This window comes from Thamnophis sirtalis, unplaced genomic scaffold, assembly GCF_051295495.1.
Source record: "Thamnophis sirtalis isolate CommonGarterSnake01/CBP01778 unplaced genomic scaffold, rThaSir2_p1.2 scaffold_12, whole genome shotgun sequence".
Classification (NCBI taxonomy): domain Eukaryota; kingdom Metazoa; phylum Chordata; class Lepidosauria; order Squamata; family Natricidae; genus Thamnophis; species Thamnophis sirtalis.
The window spans coordinates 59,707,937-59,727,363 of NW_028261392.1; the positions used below are offsets into that span (position 1 = coordinate 59,707,937).

At 42.2% G+C, this 19,427-nt stretch overlaps 1 protein-coding gene and 1 long non-coding RNA gene across 5 annotated transcripts in view; one reads left to right on the top strand and one right to left on the bottom strand.

The window, feature by feature from the left end:
• Window positions 1–19,427, bottom strand: part of LOC148043371 (uncharacterized) — a 481,921-nt gene that overhangs the window by 225,104 nt on the left and 237,390 nt on the right. The gene's annotated exons all lie outside the window — the stretch shown is intronic.
• The window catches only part of RASAL2 (RAS protein activator like 2), a 269,272-nt gene that overhangs the window by 163,157 nt on the left and 86,688 nt on the right, over window positions 1–19,427 (top strand). For all 4 annotated transcript variants that reach the window (XM_087726825.1, XM_087726824.1, XM_087726823.1 and 1 more), the window contains exon 4: window positions 18,799–18,890. In XM_087726825.1, the coding sequence (XP_087582951.1) occupies window positions 18,799–18,890 (92 nt within the window). The remainder of the gene's footprint in view (window positions 1–18,798; window positions 18,891–19,427) is intronic.

Consider the following 19,427-nt stretch of genomic DNA (forward strand, 5'->3'; position numbering starts at 1 on the left):
GCAGGGACTTTAATAGATAACCACTGTGCCACTCCATGTTGAAAACTACATTTTCCCTCTGCAACTTTCTCAGACTTTACTTTTTCCATCCTGCTTATATTAATTTATTTTTACAACTCTATAATGTCAATAATTACCACAATAAAATAACAACAGTTATCAAATTGTGCAAAAATATATAGGTGTAATTAGACTGACACGCAACCAGAACAAATGGGGCATTTGTATTTTCATAGTTACACTGAAGACAGAACTTTTTAAATACAAGCTTGTTGTGAATTACAGTAATAAGGCAGTACAGTCACCCTTAATCTTGCTTTTTTGACATACCACAGGTCGATGTTCCTAGTCGCACATAATATTTTTGTGTTATATTTTTAATAAATTAGAACTTATAAATTTTTAATCTGCGAGTTTTTCTTTCGCTAGCCAAAGTGCGGAGTGTCAAGCCCAAAAAGTGTTATGACATCTGAAACACTAATGATCTTTTATAAAAATATTTATAAATAATTATAAAATTATAAAATATTTTATAAATTATTTTTAATCCCATTCCTTCAAGGCTCCCTGCAAGAGCCGAGGTGGCGCAGTGGTTAGAGTGCAATAGCAATAGCAATAGCAATAGCAGTAGACTTATATACCGCTTCATAGGCCTTTCAGGCCTCTCTAAGCGGTTTACAGAGAGTCAGCATATTGCCCCCAACAATCTGGGTCCTCATTTTACCCACCTCGGAAGGATGGAAGGCTGAGTCAACCCTGAGCCGGTGAGATTTGAACCGCTGACCTGCTGATCTAGCATAGCCTGCAGTGCTGCATTTAACCACTGCGCCACCTTGGCTCTTCAGCTGACTGCTATCTGCAGTTCAGCGGTTCTAATCTCACCGGCTCAAGGTTGACTCAGCCTTCCATCCTTCCGAGGTGGGTGAAATGAGGACTCAGACTGTGGGGGCGATATGCTGACTCTGTAAACCGCTTAGAGAGGGCTGAAAGCCCTATGAAGCGGTATATAAGTCTAACTGCTATTGCTATATTGCTATTGCTATTGATCAGTGACATTCAATTAAATTAACTGTTATTCACAAAATTCCATGTGTTTAACATAGAAATTGTTGCTTACATTTGTATATAGAAGCACAATATTTATATTGTAATATTTATATTACAAAAAGCTCTTTGCCAGGAAGCATAATCGTATTTTGTGTTATAAACAACACCTGGGTAAAGATTCTTGTCATAGTGTTAGCAATATTGGTCCTTCCTTAGCTGCATTTTATTAGTTCCTTTTCCCTCTCCTTCCTCAACAACTTCAGATGAAACAGATTAACTGAAGCAATTGTGCTTTTTTTCCTAATATACATATACATGTTTGAAATCAAGAGAAAGTACTAACCAGTTTGTTAAAACACGGATAATCCACATTTATAATCCAAAACTGATGACAAACTCCTTGGTATCGCAAATGCTGTGGTGGATAGAATAACTCTGTGGTTCTGTTTTGTAGGTAATTTAAATCTTCCCACTGGATTCTTTTGATTTCTTCCAAGTCAGAAAGCAATTTGCTGCCACAATAATCCAAATTGTATGGCGTGCCTATACTTTTTCTGAAATTCCAAAATGGCCTTTAGCAGAATGAGAACATCCATGGTTCCCCAAATAGCTGGAGGTTACAAGTTCCTATCTGTCCACCCGATTGATTCAAATTGTGCAGGAATGTTTCAGCCTTCAGTTTCTTTTGTGAAGTACTGCTGGTTCCTTTGATAGCTGAATATGTCATTTATCCCACCTGGATTACTGTAACACGCTCTACATGGGGCTGCCCTTAAAGAGCGTTCGAAGACTTCAGCTAGTCCAGAACGCAGCCGCGCGAGCGATCGTGGGTGCACCCAGGTACACCCACGTTACACCTATCCTCCGCGAGCTGCACTGGCTACCCATTAGTCTCCGGACTCGCTTCAAGGCGCTAGTCGTTACTTATAAAGCCCTACATGGCATTGGACCTGGGTACCTGAGAGACTGCCTCCTGCCAATTACCTCCCATAGACCGATCAGATCGTACAGACTAGGCCTCCTCCGGATCCCATCTGCCAGCCAATGTCGGCTGGCGACTCCCCGGGGGAGAGCCTTCTCTGTTGCAGCTCCAGCCCTCTTGAACGAGCTCCCCGTGGAGATCCGGACCCTTACTACTCTCCCGGCCTTCCGCAAAGCCACGAAGATCTGTCTGTTCAGGCAGGCTGGGGGGCTGTTGAAATAGCCAGCCCCACGGGAACTATGAATGTTGTGTATTTTAAATTGTTGTTTGTCTATTTGTCTATTTATCCCCTTCCTTTGTTTATTGTAAGCCGCCCGGAGTCCTTCGGGAGTGGGCGGCATACAAGACCAATAAAACTAAACTAAACTAAGTCCATCGGTCATTCATTACCATACGAATGATTATAAGTAGAAGTCAGTAGATACATTGATTATTTAAAAAAGAATTACAGAAAGTATGTCTGCCTTTTCAGTCTCCATCAAGCTGTATTACCGTGAAGTATCAGTCAAGATTATTTAATGTACTGACCTGAGCAAAACATAATGTGCTGCCAAGTGGACCAACCAATAGGAAGCTGCAGTCAGTCCATCAATTTGTGATTCAAATAAGCCACTAGTGTTCTAGAATCAGCCATTCAATGCAATATTGCTCCCTCGTACCTTAGTAGCTAGTTTCTTTCTACCGTTCTGAATTCCCTAGTCTCCCTGTATTGTTCCCATGCATGCATATAGAAAATGTCTCACCTAAGATTACATAATGAGCCTATGGCACAGGGGTGGGTTTCAACCGGTTCGCGGCGGTCCCCGCGAACCGGTTGGTCGGCGAACCCGGAAGTAAGTAACTTCCGGGAACGGCGAAGGGCCCACTCGCCTGCCCGCGCTCCTTACCCGGTTTTGACAAGTTCTGCGCTTCCACGCATGCGCAGGACGCATACAGCGCCTGCGTGATTCTCCAGGAGCAGCTGGAGCATCGCACAGACGCTAGTACGCATGCGTGCACTGCGCGCGTGCACGAGGACCCCGCCGGCTCCGTTCCAACCAAACCGGTTGGAACGGGGCGAGAAACCCACCCCTGCTATGGCAGTATTAAAGTTAAAATACAATGCAGAACTCCCCATGAGAAGCCAGAGAATTGAAACATAGCAATTCCAAAGGAAAGTAACAATACTTTTAAACCCAGACATACCACTCCATTGGAATTCGAGAGGAGGTGTTTTTATTCTCTTGGGCACCTGCTGATTGGCTAGGGTGTTATTATTTCCAGGTGAAGCATTCACTCAGTATACATAGCATGCAAATATTTGCTGGCTAGCTGCCTCTCTGTCAGGATGAAGCATGTACTGGAATGAACCAGAAGTTAGCAGCTAAGTCACTTAGAAGTAGCTAACTTGTGTTGACAAGCTGTGGGCTAATACAGGAATTATACTAATGGATGTTTTACCAAAGCAGTAAGGTTAGGCACAATTACCAGAAATAAGTCCTGCTTTAGTTTGTATCGTTTGATGCTGCCTAACAGCACCAAAGGATTAAAAAGACCCAGTTTGGTGTAATGGTTAACATATCAGTTGTCAAGGTAACAGTCACTCTGGGCCAGTCACTGTGTCTCGGCTCTAGAAAGCAGGCAATGGCAAGGCACTTTTGCAATCCTGGCAAGAAAATTGCAGTCCAGCAGTTGCTGGAAGTCATGGCTGACTTAAAGGTACCCCCTCTCCATAAAAGGAAATGAAGTTTTGTGATCTATGACGTTTGAGAACAATTATTTGCTTTTAACTTTCTGATGCTTTACAGGAGTAATAACTTAAATCTCTGCCAAACCGATACAGCTAGCCCAATCGTAACATTGCATACGAGGAAATGTGTACTCTGTGGTTCTCACCCCTTTCTGATTTGCTTTCCATCTGAAATGAAAAAAAAGATGTACCAGATTGGTGACTGGCTTAACACATTCCACCTTCATGCTGATAATATCTAACTTATTGCATCTGGTAAAACTGGTCATGTTTGCAGATGGAAGAAATAGCGGTTAGACTTAGACTTATATACCACTTCATAGGGCTTTCAGCCCTGTCTAAGCGGTTTACAGAGTCAGCATATCGCCCCCACAGTCTGGGTCCTCATTTCACCCACCTCGGAAGGATGGAAGGCTGAGTCAACCTTGAGCCGGTGAGATTTGAACCGCCGAACTGCAGATAACAGTCAGCTGAAGTGGCCTGCAGTACTGCACCCTAACCACTGCGCCACCTCGGCTCTTCAACACATGCTTAGAAGAGGAACACATTTGTTTTTTTTTATTGAAATTTTTTAGGAAAAAAAAACCTTTGCAAATATTTACCTCCCCCTCTGCCCTCCCCCCCAAACCCCCCCCAACCTCCCCCCCCTGACTTCCCAGAACAAATACAGGGTATAAATCTTTAACAACGATGTTCTAAAATAAACTTAAAGAAAGTTAGTATCATCTTCCATTTGAGCTTTAACTCCTCTTTGCTAGGCTAACTCTAAACAGATTATATCATTCCTTGTTTCTTCAGTCATAAACTATCTGGAATTTCTTTCATTTGTTTATGTAGCAAGGAGTTGTCCCAAAGATGCTTTTTTAAAGGCAACTGGACTTTTCCTTGAAGTTATTTCACTTCTCATCCAAGAAGTAATGTCAGTTCTTACCAAAGAGTTGTTGGGTGGTTAGCTGATGTGAAAGCAACCGTGGCACGACAAAATCGCGCTTGTCAAAATAGCGGTGATAAAATTGCGTTGCTAAAGCCGCGACGTCATCACCGCCGCGACAACAGCGCGGCTACAGAAGGGCGCTTTAAAACAGCGCGGCGGCAGAAAGCGGATTTAAATTAAGGTAAGGGTTAGGATTAGGTTTAGGGGTTTGTTTTATGGTTAGGTTTAGGGTTAGGTTTAGGGTTAGGTTTAGGATGCTGAGTGCTTGGGAATGTGCGGATTTGCCCTCCGCGATTATGTCATCGCGGTAGGGTTGCGTTTTTCCTTAGCGCTTCGAACGGCACGAATTAGTCTTCGCGCTTATGTCTCCGCGGATAAGGGCTTCGCGGATTTGTGGTGGAACCAAAGCAACTGGAAGCAGTCTTAGAGTCATACCACATCAGTGGGGCATTAGATAACATGGTATATTTGTTTTGTTTTGTGAAAGCTGATGTTTTGCGAAAGCTGATCAACCATTGCAATAATATGCTGCATTTTAAGGCTGACCTAGTTTTCATGGCTATTCTATTATCCTCCTTAACTAAAGCGCACAAGTGAGGTGTTAATATTCATGGTGTAGTTTTATTTCCTTATGTTACAAAGTAATTGCTAGAACACAGACCTCCAAAAATCTTGTCAGTTGTTTTATATGTAGCTAATTCTAAGCTTTGGTTGCCAAACCTGATAACTTGGAGTGGGAAGAAGTATGCTAAATTAACACTTTCGTTCAGTCTCAATTAGCTTCAGATGTTTTAATATATATTGTTTCAACAATATAAAAGAAAATTATTGCAAAGTTAGGACCCCTTGGACTAGTTTGAGTCAGTTCCATGGCTCCATCTTTTGTGGCTTCATAATGCTTAAAAAGATAATGCACTTTATTATAGTTCCACTCCTGCTTTTTGTGCACACAAAGCGTCTCTTTCCATGGCTGTCGAGGGTCTGGTGTTTGCATGCATTATGAATGATCATGCTACTAGACTGCATTATAAAATGCTTATACGCAAACTTCTGAGAAGCTTCATTTATCAGAAATTCAACTTCTAAATCCGCAAGACAACAAAAGCGGCTTAAGACTCCTAAATGTCAGACATGTGACATCTCCAAAAACAATCTCTTATGTTATGATACATATTGATATTTAGACTTTTAAATATGTTTTCAGCTACGTATTGATACAATATGAAGTTGGAGTATTTCACAGACGTGGTGTAGGTTTTTTCCCCCTATGGATTCGGTTTCACGTAAACAGAGTTTTGAACAAATCCAAGTTTGAAATGTACTTGAGGTTTCACTCCATCATCTGTTACGTTTTTCCCAGAGCATATAAATTATCAAGAGCTCCTTTGTAAATAAATTCTGGATTGCAAGGCTGCATCGGCTATCTCGTTCTCTGGTTTTGGGAAAAGTCGTTCTCATTTCAACGTTTGCAGTTGTGGAAATAATCTCCTGTGACAAAATCAAAAAGAACCAGCCACTTTAAACTGAAAGAGAATGTACTTTAGAGACTTGATCACGTGGTAGGATTTAAACAGGGAAAATCAACTATTTGTGTTTATTTTTCCCCTTCATAATGGCTAAATTCATAATTCAATTACATTTGGTTGATTATCAAAGATTTTTTTTGTTGCTCAACTGATCACCTTGTTTCTCATTGCCAGCACTATATAGTGCCTGTTGAGGCAGATGTTTATGAATATAGTCCAGACTTATAGAAGCACATGGCTAGGGGATTTTCTTGGTGTCCTCTCCACTCTCAATTTCATCATTGGAAAAAAAAGGCACTAAGTATTCTTGATCAGTGGCGCAGTGGTTAGAGTGCAGTACTGCAGGCCACTTCAGCTGACTGCTATCTGCAGTTCGGCGGTTCAAATCTCACCGGCTCAAGGTTGACTCAGCCTTCCATCCTTCCGAGGTGGGTGAAATGAGGACCCAGACTGTGGGGGCGATATGCTGACTCTGTAAACCGCTTAGAGAGGGCTGAAAGCCTTATGAAGCGGTATATAAGTCTAACTGCTATTGCTAAAACTGGATCAACCTGCTCGTTATGGTTATGGGTTTTTATATAATTTCCTTCCAAAAGGTTATTTCTAATGATAATTAGTAGGGTGCATGACTAAGTGGGGTTGCTTTTTATGTAGATTTATTTTAAAAGAATAACAAGGGATCCTATTCCTTTAATGGGAATGATTTTTCTCAGAACATCAGCACCAGTCTCAGAGGGAGAAAGATTCTTCTGATTTGCAAGGCCCAGATTTTTCCCATTTTCCAGAACTCATCGCTTGCTTTTTTTATTTGTGCAAAGCTAAAAAGTGACCCCTTCATATAAGTCATATAAAACAATCTTGCCTTCTCACACCCTCAGTTTTATGTTGCAAAAAATAATACAGGATGCACCCAAGATACAGCTGCAGAACAGTCAAGGGAAGCGGGCGGCCTTCTTATACTCTCTTCTTTGTCAACTAATTGGTCCCTGTTTTTTGTAGCTGTGGCTCCTTTGATTCTCCTAACAGGTCTTGTTTCTGCTGACCCTTTCCTTTGTCTTTCCCAATGGATAGGGGGGAGCCCTATTAACCAAGGAGGCCGAAGCCCAACCAGGGTTGCGCCGGCCTGCTTCTCATTCTGACGAAGAGGAGCTGTTCTAATATCCTTAATGCTGTTGTTGGCAGTCAGAAACAGATTCCATTATTGTCGATCAATGCAGCTGCCGTGCGGAGGGAGGGAAGGAGGGAGGGGACTCTTCCTATTCACAGATTGATCAACCTGCCATTGCGTTGAGCAAATGTGTTGTAAGGGAGTCAGATGCTATTGTAATTGTAGCTGGATCAGGAAGAGGTCCGGCGGCGATGCAAACCCCTCTGTTGTTGGCAAGGATTCTTAAATGGTCTTCCTTCGGAAAACTGGAAAACAAAGCTACAAGAATTTTATATCGTTTTTTTTCTCCCCACCCCCTAAAAGGATATAGGGCAATCATATATTACACTTTATTAACTGCATGGCTTGGCTAATCTTCGCTCTGGTGGGGTCATTTTTTCTTTGTCTTTCCATGCCTCCGCATTTTTAAAAGCAGTTTTGTCATTTTTGGACTGGAGGCCACCAGCCTGTCATCTTCTTTTTATTCCCCCTGCTTGAGCTGAGAAGCTGACATCAAATCTTCCCTCCTGCCTCTCTTGTCTTTTAATCAGATCAGTCCGTCAGCTAGGGAAAACCGGAGCCAGGCCCACGGTATCCTTTCTTTCCCACATTCCATTTTATTCGGTTCAGCCAGAAAGCCCAAAGTACTGGCCTCCCGAGACCCTCCGCGTCTCCCCGCTTTCCCTTCCCAGATTTATGCCGCTATCATCTACTGTATGGAAAAGTTTTCTAGCTGGAAAATGAGTCTCCTTTCTCCTGGGGATGCGGCCGAGTGGCTGGATAGCAGCACAGAAGATGAGCGAAGTCTCCTGTCATTCCTTGGTACGGTAGGCTTGGGATACTTATTTCAAACCTTGGGGGGGGAAAAATTAGCAGAATTTTCATTTTGATTTTACGACTGAGAATAGTCTCACGACTACGTATGTGATTTTTCTCCTTGGCTTAACATTAAATGGTTATCTAAATACGAGTTCATTACCTTCAGTGGCAGGCATAGTTGGCACAGATACTTTGAACTTTATGCCCTTCTTCTGCCTAGTCTCTCTCTCTCCTCCTTTCCCCTCCATCTGTTCCTCTTAGCCTGAGAGAATCTGTCTAATTTCAATTCCCTCATCTGAAGAAATTTATTTCTGGCTTGCATCCCATTTTCCCTAAAGATTTATGTATCAAGTAGCATGTACTTAGGTGGGGCTGTGTTAATTCGTAATAAACGATAACGTGAAAATTGTAAAAGGCCCCATTAAAGACATTTTAGTTCATCGGTATTACTTACACCCGGGCATTGCACTTACGTTTTTAAAAAGTAAGCCAATACTGGTTTATGATTTTTTTTTTTTGATAAAATTGGATAAAAATTTAAAAAAGAAAACTAGTCATATTACATTTTATTTTAGGAAATATAAGAATTGCCATATTGGATCAGAATATTGTGAAGCCATATAAAAACGTTGACCAGAATTCTTGCTTAAAGGGTATTCTGTAGTCAAGTTTGAATTTCCTTCTACATGAGAAACTTGTAAAAATGCACACAATCTTCTTCATGTTAAATACACTTTTAAAGTCCACAATTAAGGATTCTAAGTGTTACAGGAGGTAGGGCTCCAAGACTCGATTGTCACAAAATCAGAAAATATCTGATTCTTTTCTTCATCTCTTGGAAAAGTTGTCATGTTTTTCAAACTTCAGAAAGATTAAATCTCTTTACAAGGTAACACAGTTCCGAAGAACCATTCAAGTCTTAGAATTCCCCATTAGCTTACTCAGTTCTAGGACATATTTACCCATCGTTAGATTAGAGCGAGCTCCCCCCGCAGAGATTCGGACCCTCACCTCTCTCCAGGCCTTCCGAAAAGCCGTTAAAAACCTGGCTGTGTCGGCAGGCCTGGGGGGTCGATGAGTTCCCTTCCCCTCTCGAATCGTGTGGCTGTTGGTTGTTTTTAAATGCCCTGTATTTTTTTGTTGTAGTTTTTGTGTTTCCCTTCCCCTCCTTTGGATTTGTGCGCCGCCCTGAGTCCCGCTGGGAATAGGGCGGCATATAAATAAAATGAACCTTGAACCTTGAACCTAGAGTAGGTACTATATGAGATATTCAGTTTTGGTACTTATAGGATTCATTTCTATAATTCCACATGCTGGAAACTCACTTTTTAACAGGATGTATCTCTCTCTCTCTCCCCTACCCCTTGTAATACAACTGAGACTGTTTTTTTAAAGAAATATTTTGTTCCTACAGTGATGTAACAAGGTAGATGAGGCCAAAAATGATTGGCTCAAGAGGCAAAATTATCCTGGGTTGGCATCGAATCCCTACCACTATTAATGAAAAGGATATTTCGATGCAGAGATGGATAAAACTTCTGCTGATCAAGGAGACAGCATCGAGCTTCACAAACAATAGCAATAGCAGTAGACTTATATACCGCTTCATAGGGCTTTAAGCCCTCTCTAAGCGGTTTACAGAGAGTCAGCATATTGCCCCCAACAACAATCCGGGTCCTCATTTTACCCACCTCGGAAGGATGGAAGGCTGAGTCAACCCTGAGCCGGTGAGATTTGAACTGCTGAACTGCTGATCTAGCAGTCAGCTGAAGTAGCCTGCAGTGCTGCATTTAACCACCGCGCCACCTCGGCTCAAATAGTCTATTGCAAAATATGACTCTTTCATATCTCCATATGTATATGAGGCCAGTTTAAGAGAAAAGTTTTAAAAAATCTGAACTACAAATTATATAAGATTGTCCAACAGCATGTATCTTGATGCAGTACTCAATCCAAGGCAAATGTTGTTTAAGAGTATAGATACTGTAGCCCCAGCGTGTGGGTTTGTATTGTAGAGTCTTACCCCCCTTTTCTCGAGGATGGAGTGTCATGATTTCACAAGAAAACTCCCGCACAGCTTCACAATATATGAAGCTTCATATCGTGTGAGATCTACTCTAATGAGATTGCAAGTGTCTGCTTTTCTCTTCTTTCTCTCCTAAAAATCCTCGCTATCCTTTTCATCCTAAAGATCTTAATGCCAGGAATTAAATCTGTGTGTGACCCGAGAAACTCCCAGTCTCTTCATTGGCTGGAGAGTGACATTTGATTTGGGAAGATGTGTTTACATCACTGCAAAGGTTGTTACAGATGTTACAGTACATGACCATTTAGAGGCAAGGAAGTTTATTACATCTGAAAGTCCATTAAACCAAATGTCTGCATTTTGCATCAGTTCATGTCATTTGGGTTAATTTACTTTCATGCTAACAATGGTATAACTTATTTTTTGCAAACATTTATGTCTGTCTATGAGATTGCTGTAATTATGCAAATCAAGTTAATACATAATTGTATTAACTTGATTTGGATGCAAATTACATCAACTACTTGTCCAAGCTGTTTACCCATTGTTTGGAAGCAGTGGTGGGTTTCAAATCCTGTTCCAATCGGTACTGTTAGATCGGCGGTAGAAATAACGAGGAGGCGTCTGAGGTAACCTTGAACCGTTTATTCGAGCAAGAACGTAACGAACATCAACTGTGAGTAGACCGACACCTCTCCTTCGTCTGACAGCCTTTTATACTCGGCTGTCAGATAGTTCAGCCAATGGACTCGCGTATGACAGCCCGGCAACCGGCAGGCGCGTCTGATTGGCTAAGGCGCGCCTGGCTGCCGCCGAGCTGTAATTCGTAAGTCCAAGGACTTACGAGGCTATAACAGGTACGGTTGGAACGGGCCTCATGGACACGTGCAGCGTGCACCCATATGCATGCAGCATGTGCATGCGTCCTAGTGCTTCTGCAATGTTCCGCGAGGCTCCAGCTGCTCTGCGGAGCGTCACACAGGTGCTGTATGCTCCGTGCGCGGAAGCGCAGAAGCCTTAAAACACAGGTAAGGAGCGCAGGCAGGTGGGCCCTCTGGAGCACCATACCAGAACAGTATCCGGTGCTCCGGGTTGGCTCCGGTACACCTGTACCCGGGCGTACTGCCTTCAACCCACCACTGTTTGGAAGTGAAGTCCAAACTAAAATTTGGTTCATTGCATCTAAAGTTCACTGTATGGCTCCCCAGAAAAATCAAGGCTTGTATGTCTAAATTGCCTTTTGTCAATTGCATGCTGAGGTTATTATTTCACTGTAAACTTTATTTGAAAGATTAGCTTTTTATTCTCTGTGCCAATTATATACAGTACATATGAATCAAGTTATTTCTGGTTGAAAAGAAGTAAGTCAGATATTTGTAGGATGTCCTCTGGAATAGATTTTTATCCTAGCTTGTGGGTATGTTTGCATTACAGTAATATGGTTTAAAATAATTAAGCCAGGTTGGAAAACTACATCTAAGGAAAAGAGCTATGATATGTTACTGAGCAACTACTGATAAGCTAAATCGTATGATGAACAATTTAAGGGAACTGGGAATGTTTAGCCTAATGAAGAGAAGCCTTAAAGTTGACATGATACACATCTTCCAATACATGGAAGGACTGACACAGAAGAGGAGGTCCATAGCATCTGAGGGAAGGACAAGAAGCAATGGGTGGAAGCTCATCCAACCTGGAACGCAGGAAAAATATCCTGATAATGAGAGCAATTAATCAATGAAACAGGTTGCCTTTGGAGCTGTTTGTGCTCCATTGCTGGAGGTTTTCAATAACAGATTGGACAATCATTTGTCCAGGTTGATGTAAGAATTCAGGCATTGGACTAGGCATTGGTTTGACTAGAAGACCTCCAAGGTCCCTTCCAGCCCTATGATTCTATGATAAATTTTAAAAAAATGAGTTAAAGGGGGCTTTTAAGATGGAGAAAATGCTCCATATCAAATCTCCCACTTTTTAAACCATGTAAAAAAAGAGAGAGGGGGTTTGTTTACTTGGATATTTTCCACTTTTTCTGAATTTTACAGTCTGTAGTTGCAGAAAGTTTCAGAAATACTGCTTGAAACTATTATTTCTTTTACTATTGTTATACTCGGGATAATTTTAAAAATTGTTTTCAGTATCTCACTGGAAAAAAAGACCCACTAATATTCTGCGGAAAACAATGAAGGGAATCCTAAAATAACACCTCAGGTATATTCTTTCCTGATCTGTCATAGAATAGATTCTTGCCCAGGTATTTAAAAGTTAATTTATTTATTTTTACTGTCACATATGTGAGTGTTAGGTCTACATTATTCAAATCATATTGCTTCATTTAAAGCTGCCATTATGCTACCAAATAGCAATAGCAATAGCAGTAGACTTATATACCGCTTCATAGGGCTTTCAGCCCTCTCTAAGCGGTTTACAGAGAGTCAGCATATTGCCCCCAACAATCTGGGTCCTCATTTTACCCACCTCGGAAGGATGGAAGGCTGAGTCAACCCTGAGCCGGTGAGATTTGAACCGCTGAACTGCTGATCTAGCAGTAGCCTGCAGTGCTGCATTTAACCACTGCGCCACCTTGGCTCAAGGTTTAGGCCAGGCCAGGCAAGGTTCACCGACAAAAGGGAGACTGACAAAAGTGCGCCCGACTAAACTGCGGTGACAAAACCGCGAGTTCTGAACCGCACCGACGAATGAACGCTGAATTGCGCCAACAACAGCGCGCCAACAGAGGGGCGCTCTAAACCTAAACCTAACCCTAAACCTAACATTAACCCTAATGCTAACCCTAAACGTAACGCTAACCCTAACCCTAAATGTAACCCTAAACCTAACCCTTACCTTAACTTAAATCGCCCTTCTGTCTACGCGCTGTTGTAAATCGCCCTTCTGTTGACGCACTGATGTCGACGCGCTGTTGTCAGCGCGTTGATGACATCGCGGTTTTAGCGATGCGGTTTTGTCGGCACGCTTTTGTCGTGCGCGCTTTTGTCGGGTCACGGCCAGGCAAGATATCAAACAGGTTTAACATATGACAGTTGGGGGGGGGGGAAACAATATTCTGATTACAACCGTTGGATAGCTGTGATCCCATTCCCCATTTTAAAATATTTTAAAAGCATTCAGAAGGGCATTCATTCAGGAGAAGTCCACCACTATGTCTTCTCCATCAAGCACCAGGGTTAGGAGCAGTGTTCCTTAGGAAGAAAATGGCATCAAAGGAAAAAGGTTAACAACCGGGGCTGTGCCAAACATTAAAAAGAGATGCTTTGCACTGATCAGGTGAAAGAGGACCGTAAAACCTGTTCTCTTTTTTGAGCATCTCTATTGGCTACTTCCAAAGCCTTTACCGTCCATTCCTGCATGCAAGTGGTCCCAGCAGAAGTGTCCCCCTGTGCATGCAGACAGAAGGTCTCTCTCAAAGACACCCAAGTGATGACTGAAAACCATGCCGCGCCCCTTGTAATTTGAGGAGTAAGCAGAGGGTCTTTGTTCCTGCATCCAGCCCTTGCAAAGGACCTCCGCAGGATGCTTTGAACCGTGACCCGACAAATGTGCGCCCGACAATAGCGCGCCGACAAAACCGTGGCGATAAAACCGCAACGTTGACAGCGCGCCCACAAAGGCGTGCTGACAAAAGAGCGGCGACAGAAGCGCAATTACGGTTAAGGTAAGGGTTAGGGTAAGGGTTAGGGTTAGGTTCAGGGTTAGGTTTAGGTTTAGGGTTAGGGTTAAGTTTAGGGTTAGGTTTAGGGTTACCTTTAGGGTTAGGTTTAAAGCATGCTTCTGTCAGCGCGCTGTTGTCGGCGCGCTTCTGCGCTCATTCGTCAGTGCGATTTCGAACTTGTGGTTTTTTCCCGTGGTTTTGTCGGCGCGCTTTTGTCCAGCGCACATTTGTCAGTGAACCGCTTTGAACAGCCCTACTGAGTGCTTTCTTCCCAACCACAGTCCCAGTTGAAGGTAGGGCTCCATCCTCTTTCTACTATCCTTAAAGCTTTATAATACATTGCAACGTTTCTATAGCAATCGTTGGGTATTTCTTACATTTTGTGTCGATAATATTGGTACAGTTCTCCACATATAAGTTTCCGCCATTGGACAGAAACTTAGTTACGCCTTTGTTTTCTCTTTATACTTGCACTTATCCAAAATACAAACGAATGGACTGTTCTTCTGCTGCCCAGATCTTTGCTGGAAATAAACATTTGATTAGCTTGTGGTAACTTTATTGTTGTTAGCAGCTGAAGGGAAGTTGACCTGATTTTTAGATATAACTAAATACCTAAAAATATCTATCAATGTAAGGTATCTGGGAAAAATTAAGCAATTCCATCCTTCAATCCTTATGCTAGGAACCTCTAGTCTTTCCTCCCTCTTTCTGTAACAGACCCACTTGATGCTATTATTAGAAAGTAATATTTCGTTAGTATCTCCAACTCTGTTCCTTTTATTCAACAGCGGCATTAATTTTTGTTTTGATACTGATAAATTTCTGTTTTATCGCCCTATCCTTCTTATAGTGCTGTTTTGTAGTTCTCTCAACATTGACTGGCCTCTGTTTCCCTCTTTCTTATAATTAGCCCATCTCTTTTTGTAAGCTCAATTGTATACTGTGGTTGTATATGTTTTGTGCAGATTTCAATTCCTGAAATTCTAACCAAACTTTGCTTATGAGAACTGAGGCATGAAAGCACTTTTCTAATTTCTTTGTTACTCTAATATCTTCTCTCTCTCTCTCTCTTATTAATGGGCTATATTGGATCAATTCTGTTAAAACTCAGAGGTTCAGCCAAGTAAATCATGGCTATCAGAGCAGCTTGCTGATAACTGCTTAGACAATTTTTGTTAGCATTGGACTGGAGGTGAAGTAGCCTTCTTCTGTTTTGTTACTGAAGAGTTACTGAACTATAGCTGTGAGAAGAGTTAAGAGAATGGCCTCTGGCCTTTTGTTATATTTTCCCACAATTCTTAAAACCTTTCTGATCAAACTCCATAAGTAACTTGAATGCAAGTTCAGCTCTCTCAGCCTCTCCCCCATCCCTATATGCAAAGGAGCATATAATATGCACCATTTCCAAAAGTTGTTAACAGAACTACTACTGCAAGTCACAAATTCTATAAATTCTCAACTAAGGCCATATTCCCATTGTTTTTCAACTGCAAGCCCTCGTATGGGAAGAGGCCATTTTCGCCCTCCCCAGGCTCCTAGAAAGCCTCTGGGGCCTGGGGAGGGCAAAAAACGGGTCCATCACACGCCAAAAGTGGGGGGGGGGTCCACGCTCATAGAATTATAGGTGTGGGCATGCCCCCATAGCCATCACTGCCCTATGAGCTTATCTGAAGGTTGATAGGAATGGATAACTTTATTTAGCAATAGCAATAGCAGTTAGACTTATATACCGCTTCATAGGGCTTTCAGCCCTCTCTAAGCTGTTTACAGAGTCAGCATGTTGCCCCCACAGTCTGGGTCCTCATTTCACCCACCTTGGAAGGATGGAAGGCTGAGTCAACCTTGAGCCGGTGAGATTAGAACCGCTGAACTGCAGATAACAGTCAGCTGAAGTGGCCTGCAGTACTGCACCCTAACCACTGCGCCACCTCGGCTCTTTTTTCCCTCTATCTTTCTCCTGGTAAAATTGGAGCTACTGTATATTCCTTAGGTTTCTTCAGGACGGACTGCAGAACGCACAGACATGCTGTGTTGATGGCAGGAAGTTTTCCCACCTCCTGCTACATAGCTCCCAACGGCCGATAAGAACTCACAGACTGGGCCTCCTCCGGGTGCCATTGACCGGACAATGCCGGGTGGCGGCCCCTCGGGGGAGAGCCTTCTCTGTAGCTGCTCCGGCCCTGTGGAACGATCTACCCGCAGAGATCCGGACCCTTCCCACTCTCGCGGCCTTCCAAAAAACCACCAAAACCTGGCTGTTCCGGCAGGCCTGGGGCTGTTGACCCATGAATGAGGTCCAGCCCCCAGCTAAGTCGAGTGTATGGTGTGTTCTTTTTAAATTGTTCCTGTCTTTCCCCTATTTTTTATTTTGTTTTATCTTGTATTTGTAAGCCGCCCGGAGTCCTACGGGATTGGGCGGCATATAAGCTTATTAAATTACGAATTACGAATTCCTGAATAAACAAAATAGCAAATATAAGACAAATCTCTCTCTGATATATGATTACATCTGAATTGGAATAAAGACACGCACTTTGCTACCATCCAAATTTAGCACATAGCAACAGCATTTGTCATTAATTAAGAGTCCAGAGTCCAGAAACTGGAAGGTGAGCTAAAGCAGGATTGTGGCATACCTAAGTGGAAAGAATCAAGACAGGCATTTTTGCAAGATGATGCTTCCTAACTGGTCAAAAACCGAATTGATGTGTGAGGTATGGGTCCCTGATGGGATTACCTGTGAAATTTGCTCAAGGTCACGGATGAGGCTGTAGGAAACAGAGGAATCAATGCATTGACATATGTGAAGGGTGTGTATGTGTGCAGCAACATTGGACTATCACACAAGATCCGTTGTTGTTGTTTTACATATATTGAGATGTTATCTAAAAAGGACAGATATGCTTCCATCATTCTGATGAAAACTGTGAGAACCTGGAGCAGGGATGGGTTTCTCGCCCCGTTCCAACCGGTTCGGAACGGGGCCGGCGGTGTCCTTGTGCACACGCGCAGTGCACGCATGCGTACTAGCGCCTGTGCGATGCTCCAGCTGCTCCTGGAGGATCGCGCAGGCGCTGTATGCATTCTGCGCATGTGTGGAAGCGCAGAACTCATCAAAACCGGGTAAGAAACGCGGGTGGGCGGGTGGATCCTTCGGCGTTCCCGGAAGTTACTTACTTCCGGGTTCGCGACCAACCGGTTTGCGGGGACTGCCGCGAACCGCCTGAAACCCACCCCTGACCTGGAGTCACCATTTTTGCCATGAAGAGGGGAATTGCCTTATGGAAGTCTAGCCTTGCTGTTATTGTGATTCATGTTGAGCATCGGCTTTAACAATGAAACCAAACTTACGTTCTGTATCCAACACATAGGCATTAAGAATTAGAAATTCCTTCAAAGTAATGCAGAACTAGATAGCTAAGAGGAACCTTCAAAATCTTTGAGCTGGAAAAGAAATTCTGACATTTATAAAGTCCATAGCTGAAACCAGATTTGAAATTTTAACCAAAGTTTTACAGGGCACCAGATGTAAATACGTTTCCTTTTTTGAAATTTGGTTAAGATAAAAATTTCCTGCCCCTTGATCTAAATACAGGTAGTCGTCGACTTATGAGCACAATTGAGCCTAAAATTTTTGTTGCTAAATAAAGCATTTTTTAAAATGAGTTTTGCCCCATTTTACAACCTTTCTTGTCACAATTGTTAAGTTAATCACTGCTGTTAGGAAGTTAGGAATGGGGTTGTTAAGATAATATGACTTTCCCATTGATTTTGCTTATCAGAAGATTGCAAAAATTGATCGCGTGACCCTGGGACATTGCGACTGCCATAAGTATGAGTCAGTTGCCAAGCATCTGAATTTTGATCAGGTGGCCACGGGGATGCTACAACAGTTGTAAGTGTGAAAAGCAGTTGTGCATCACTTTTTTCAGTCTCACTGTAACTTCAAACAATCACGAAATGAACTGTTGTAAGTCTAGGCAGCATGTTTTTAAATGCTATATTTTGGTGAAATTTGAAGCAGTATCTACAAAACTTTCAAGGGAACTGCCCATCACTTCCTGTTGTAGGAATTTCAGTATGATGAGCCAACACTTAAATGTTTGCATTAGCCCACTCCATGGCAGATGGAGGAGTTTGGGAGAATTGTAGACATGTTCTGGGAGAAAACCAGGCCGTCTTGGAATATATACTATAGTCCAGGAAAAAATAAAAGATGAATTTCTAAACAAATTATATAGAATAAGTTAAAATGAAAAAAGTTCAATTTAAAAGAGTAAAAAGGGAATACATAACATGCTTACAACTAAAGTGAAGTTACTGAACTACTAATTAAATAATATTTTACTATATTTTTAGTAATATTGTTAAATAACATTCTAAATGATTATTTTGTAATGCTGAGTTACTAAATTCTTAAATACTGAATGAAAAACTGAGATAGTTTTTGTACTGTGATATTGTACTGTGCAATAAAAGGTGGGCAAGTGAGTTTTGCATGCTATCTTATCCTCTTTATTTGAAATCAATCCTGACATCAGGAATGATAGATTTTCTGCATGAAGAATAGCCAACAGAATTATTAGAGACCCTTGATAAATAAATCTATATTTGATTGCTTGATCAATTTGAATTCTTTATTATACAAAAGGAGCAAAATGAATAGAATAAAAGAGACTTCTAACCAGGTTGTTTAATATTTTTGGGATTGTTTTAGCTCTAGTATAATTTCCCCAAATTTCTTTTCTTGTAACTTTATATTACATTGTTAACTACATTATACATGGGTAGTTTTATTATTTGATATAATAAAATCATTATATTAAAAGATTTGCATAGGGAGTGGGAAGGATGTTTCTATTTAAAGAAAAACTTATTTTCTCCATTATTTATTTTCCTCGTCCTATCTCAGAGGTTCCACCAGAGACATCTCCTCGAAGACGGAGCATCTCTGGAACAAGCAATCCCACAGATACATCAAATACATCACCTTTCCGAGTACCAGTAAGTAGACATTTCCTTTCAATGGGATTATGTGACAAACTCAGTGTCTGTCTATGGCATAGCATTGACCCCTACAGCAGGGGTGTCAAACTCAAGACTCATGGGCTGGATTTGGTCCGAGAGTGATAAGATCTGGCCCGCCAGGCTGCCCTGGAAACAGCGAAGGACCGCCCCGCAATGCTTCTGCCAGCAAAAAGGGAGCTGTGGAGGGCCGCGAGAACTCAGGCCACCACAAGGACCCCTGACACAAGTGACATTGAGCTGGCCACATCCAACCTGGCCGTGCCCACTTCCCCCCCCCTCCCAAGGTCAACCAAAACCCTGATACAGCCTGCAATGAAATTGAGTTTGACACTCCTTCCCTACAGCATGTAGGACAGTGTTTCTCAACCTTGGCCACTTGAAGATGTCTGGACTTCAATTCCCAGAATTCCCCAGCCAGCATTCGCTGGCTGGAGAATTCTAGGAGTTGAAGTCCAGACATCTTCAAGTGGCCAAGGTTGAGAAACACTGATGTAGGATAAACAGTCTCCAAGC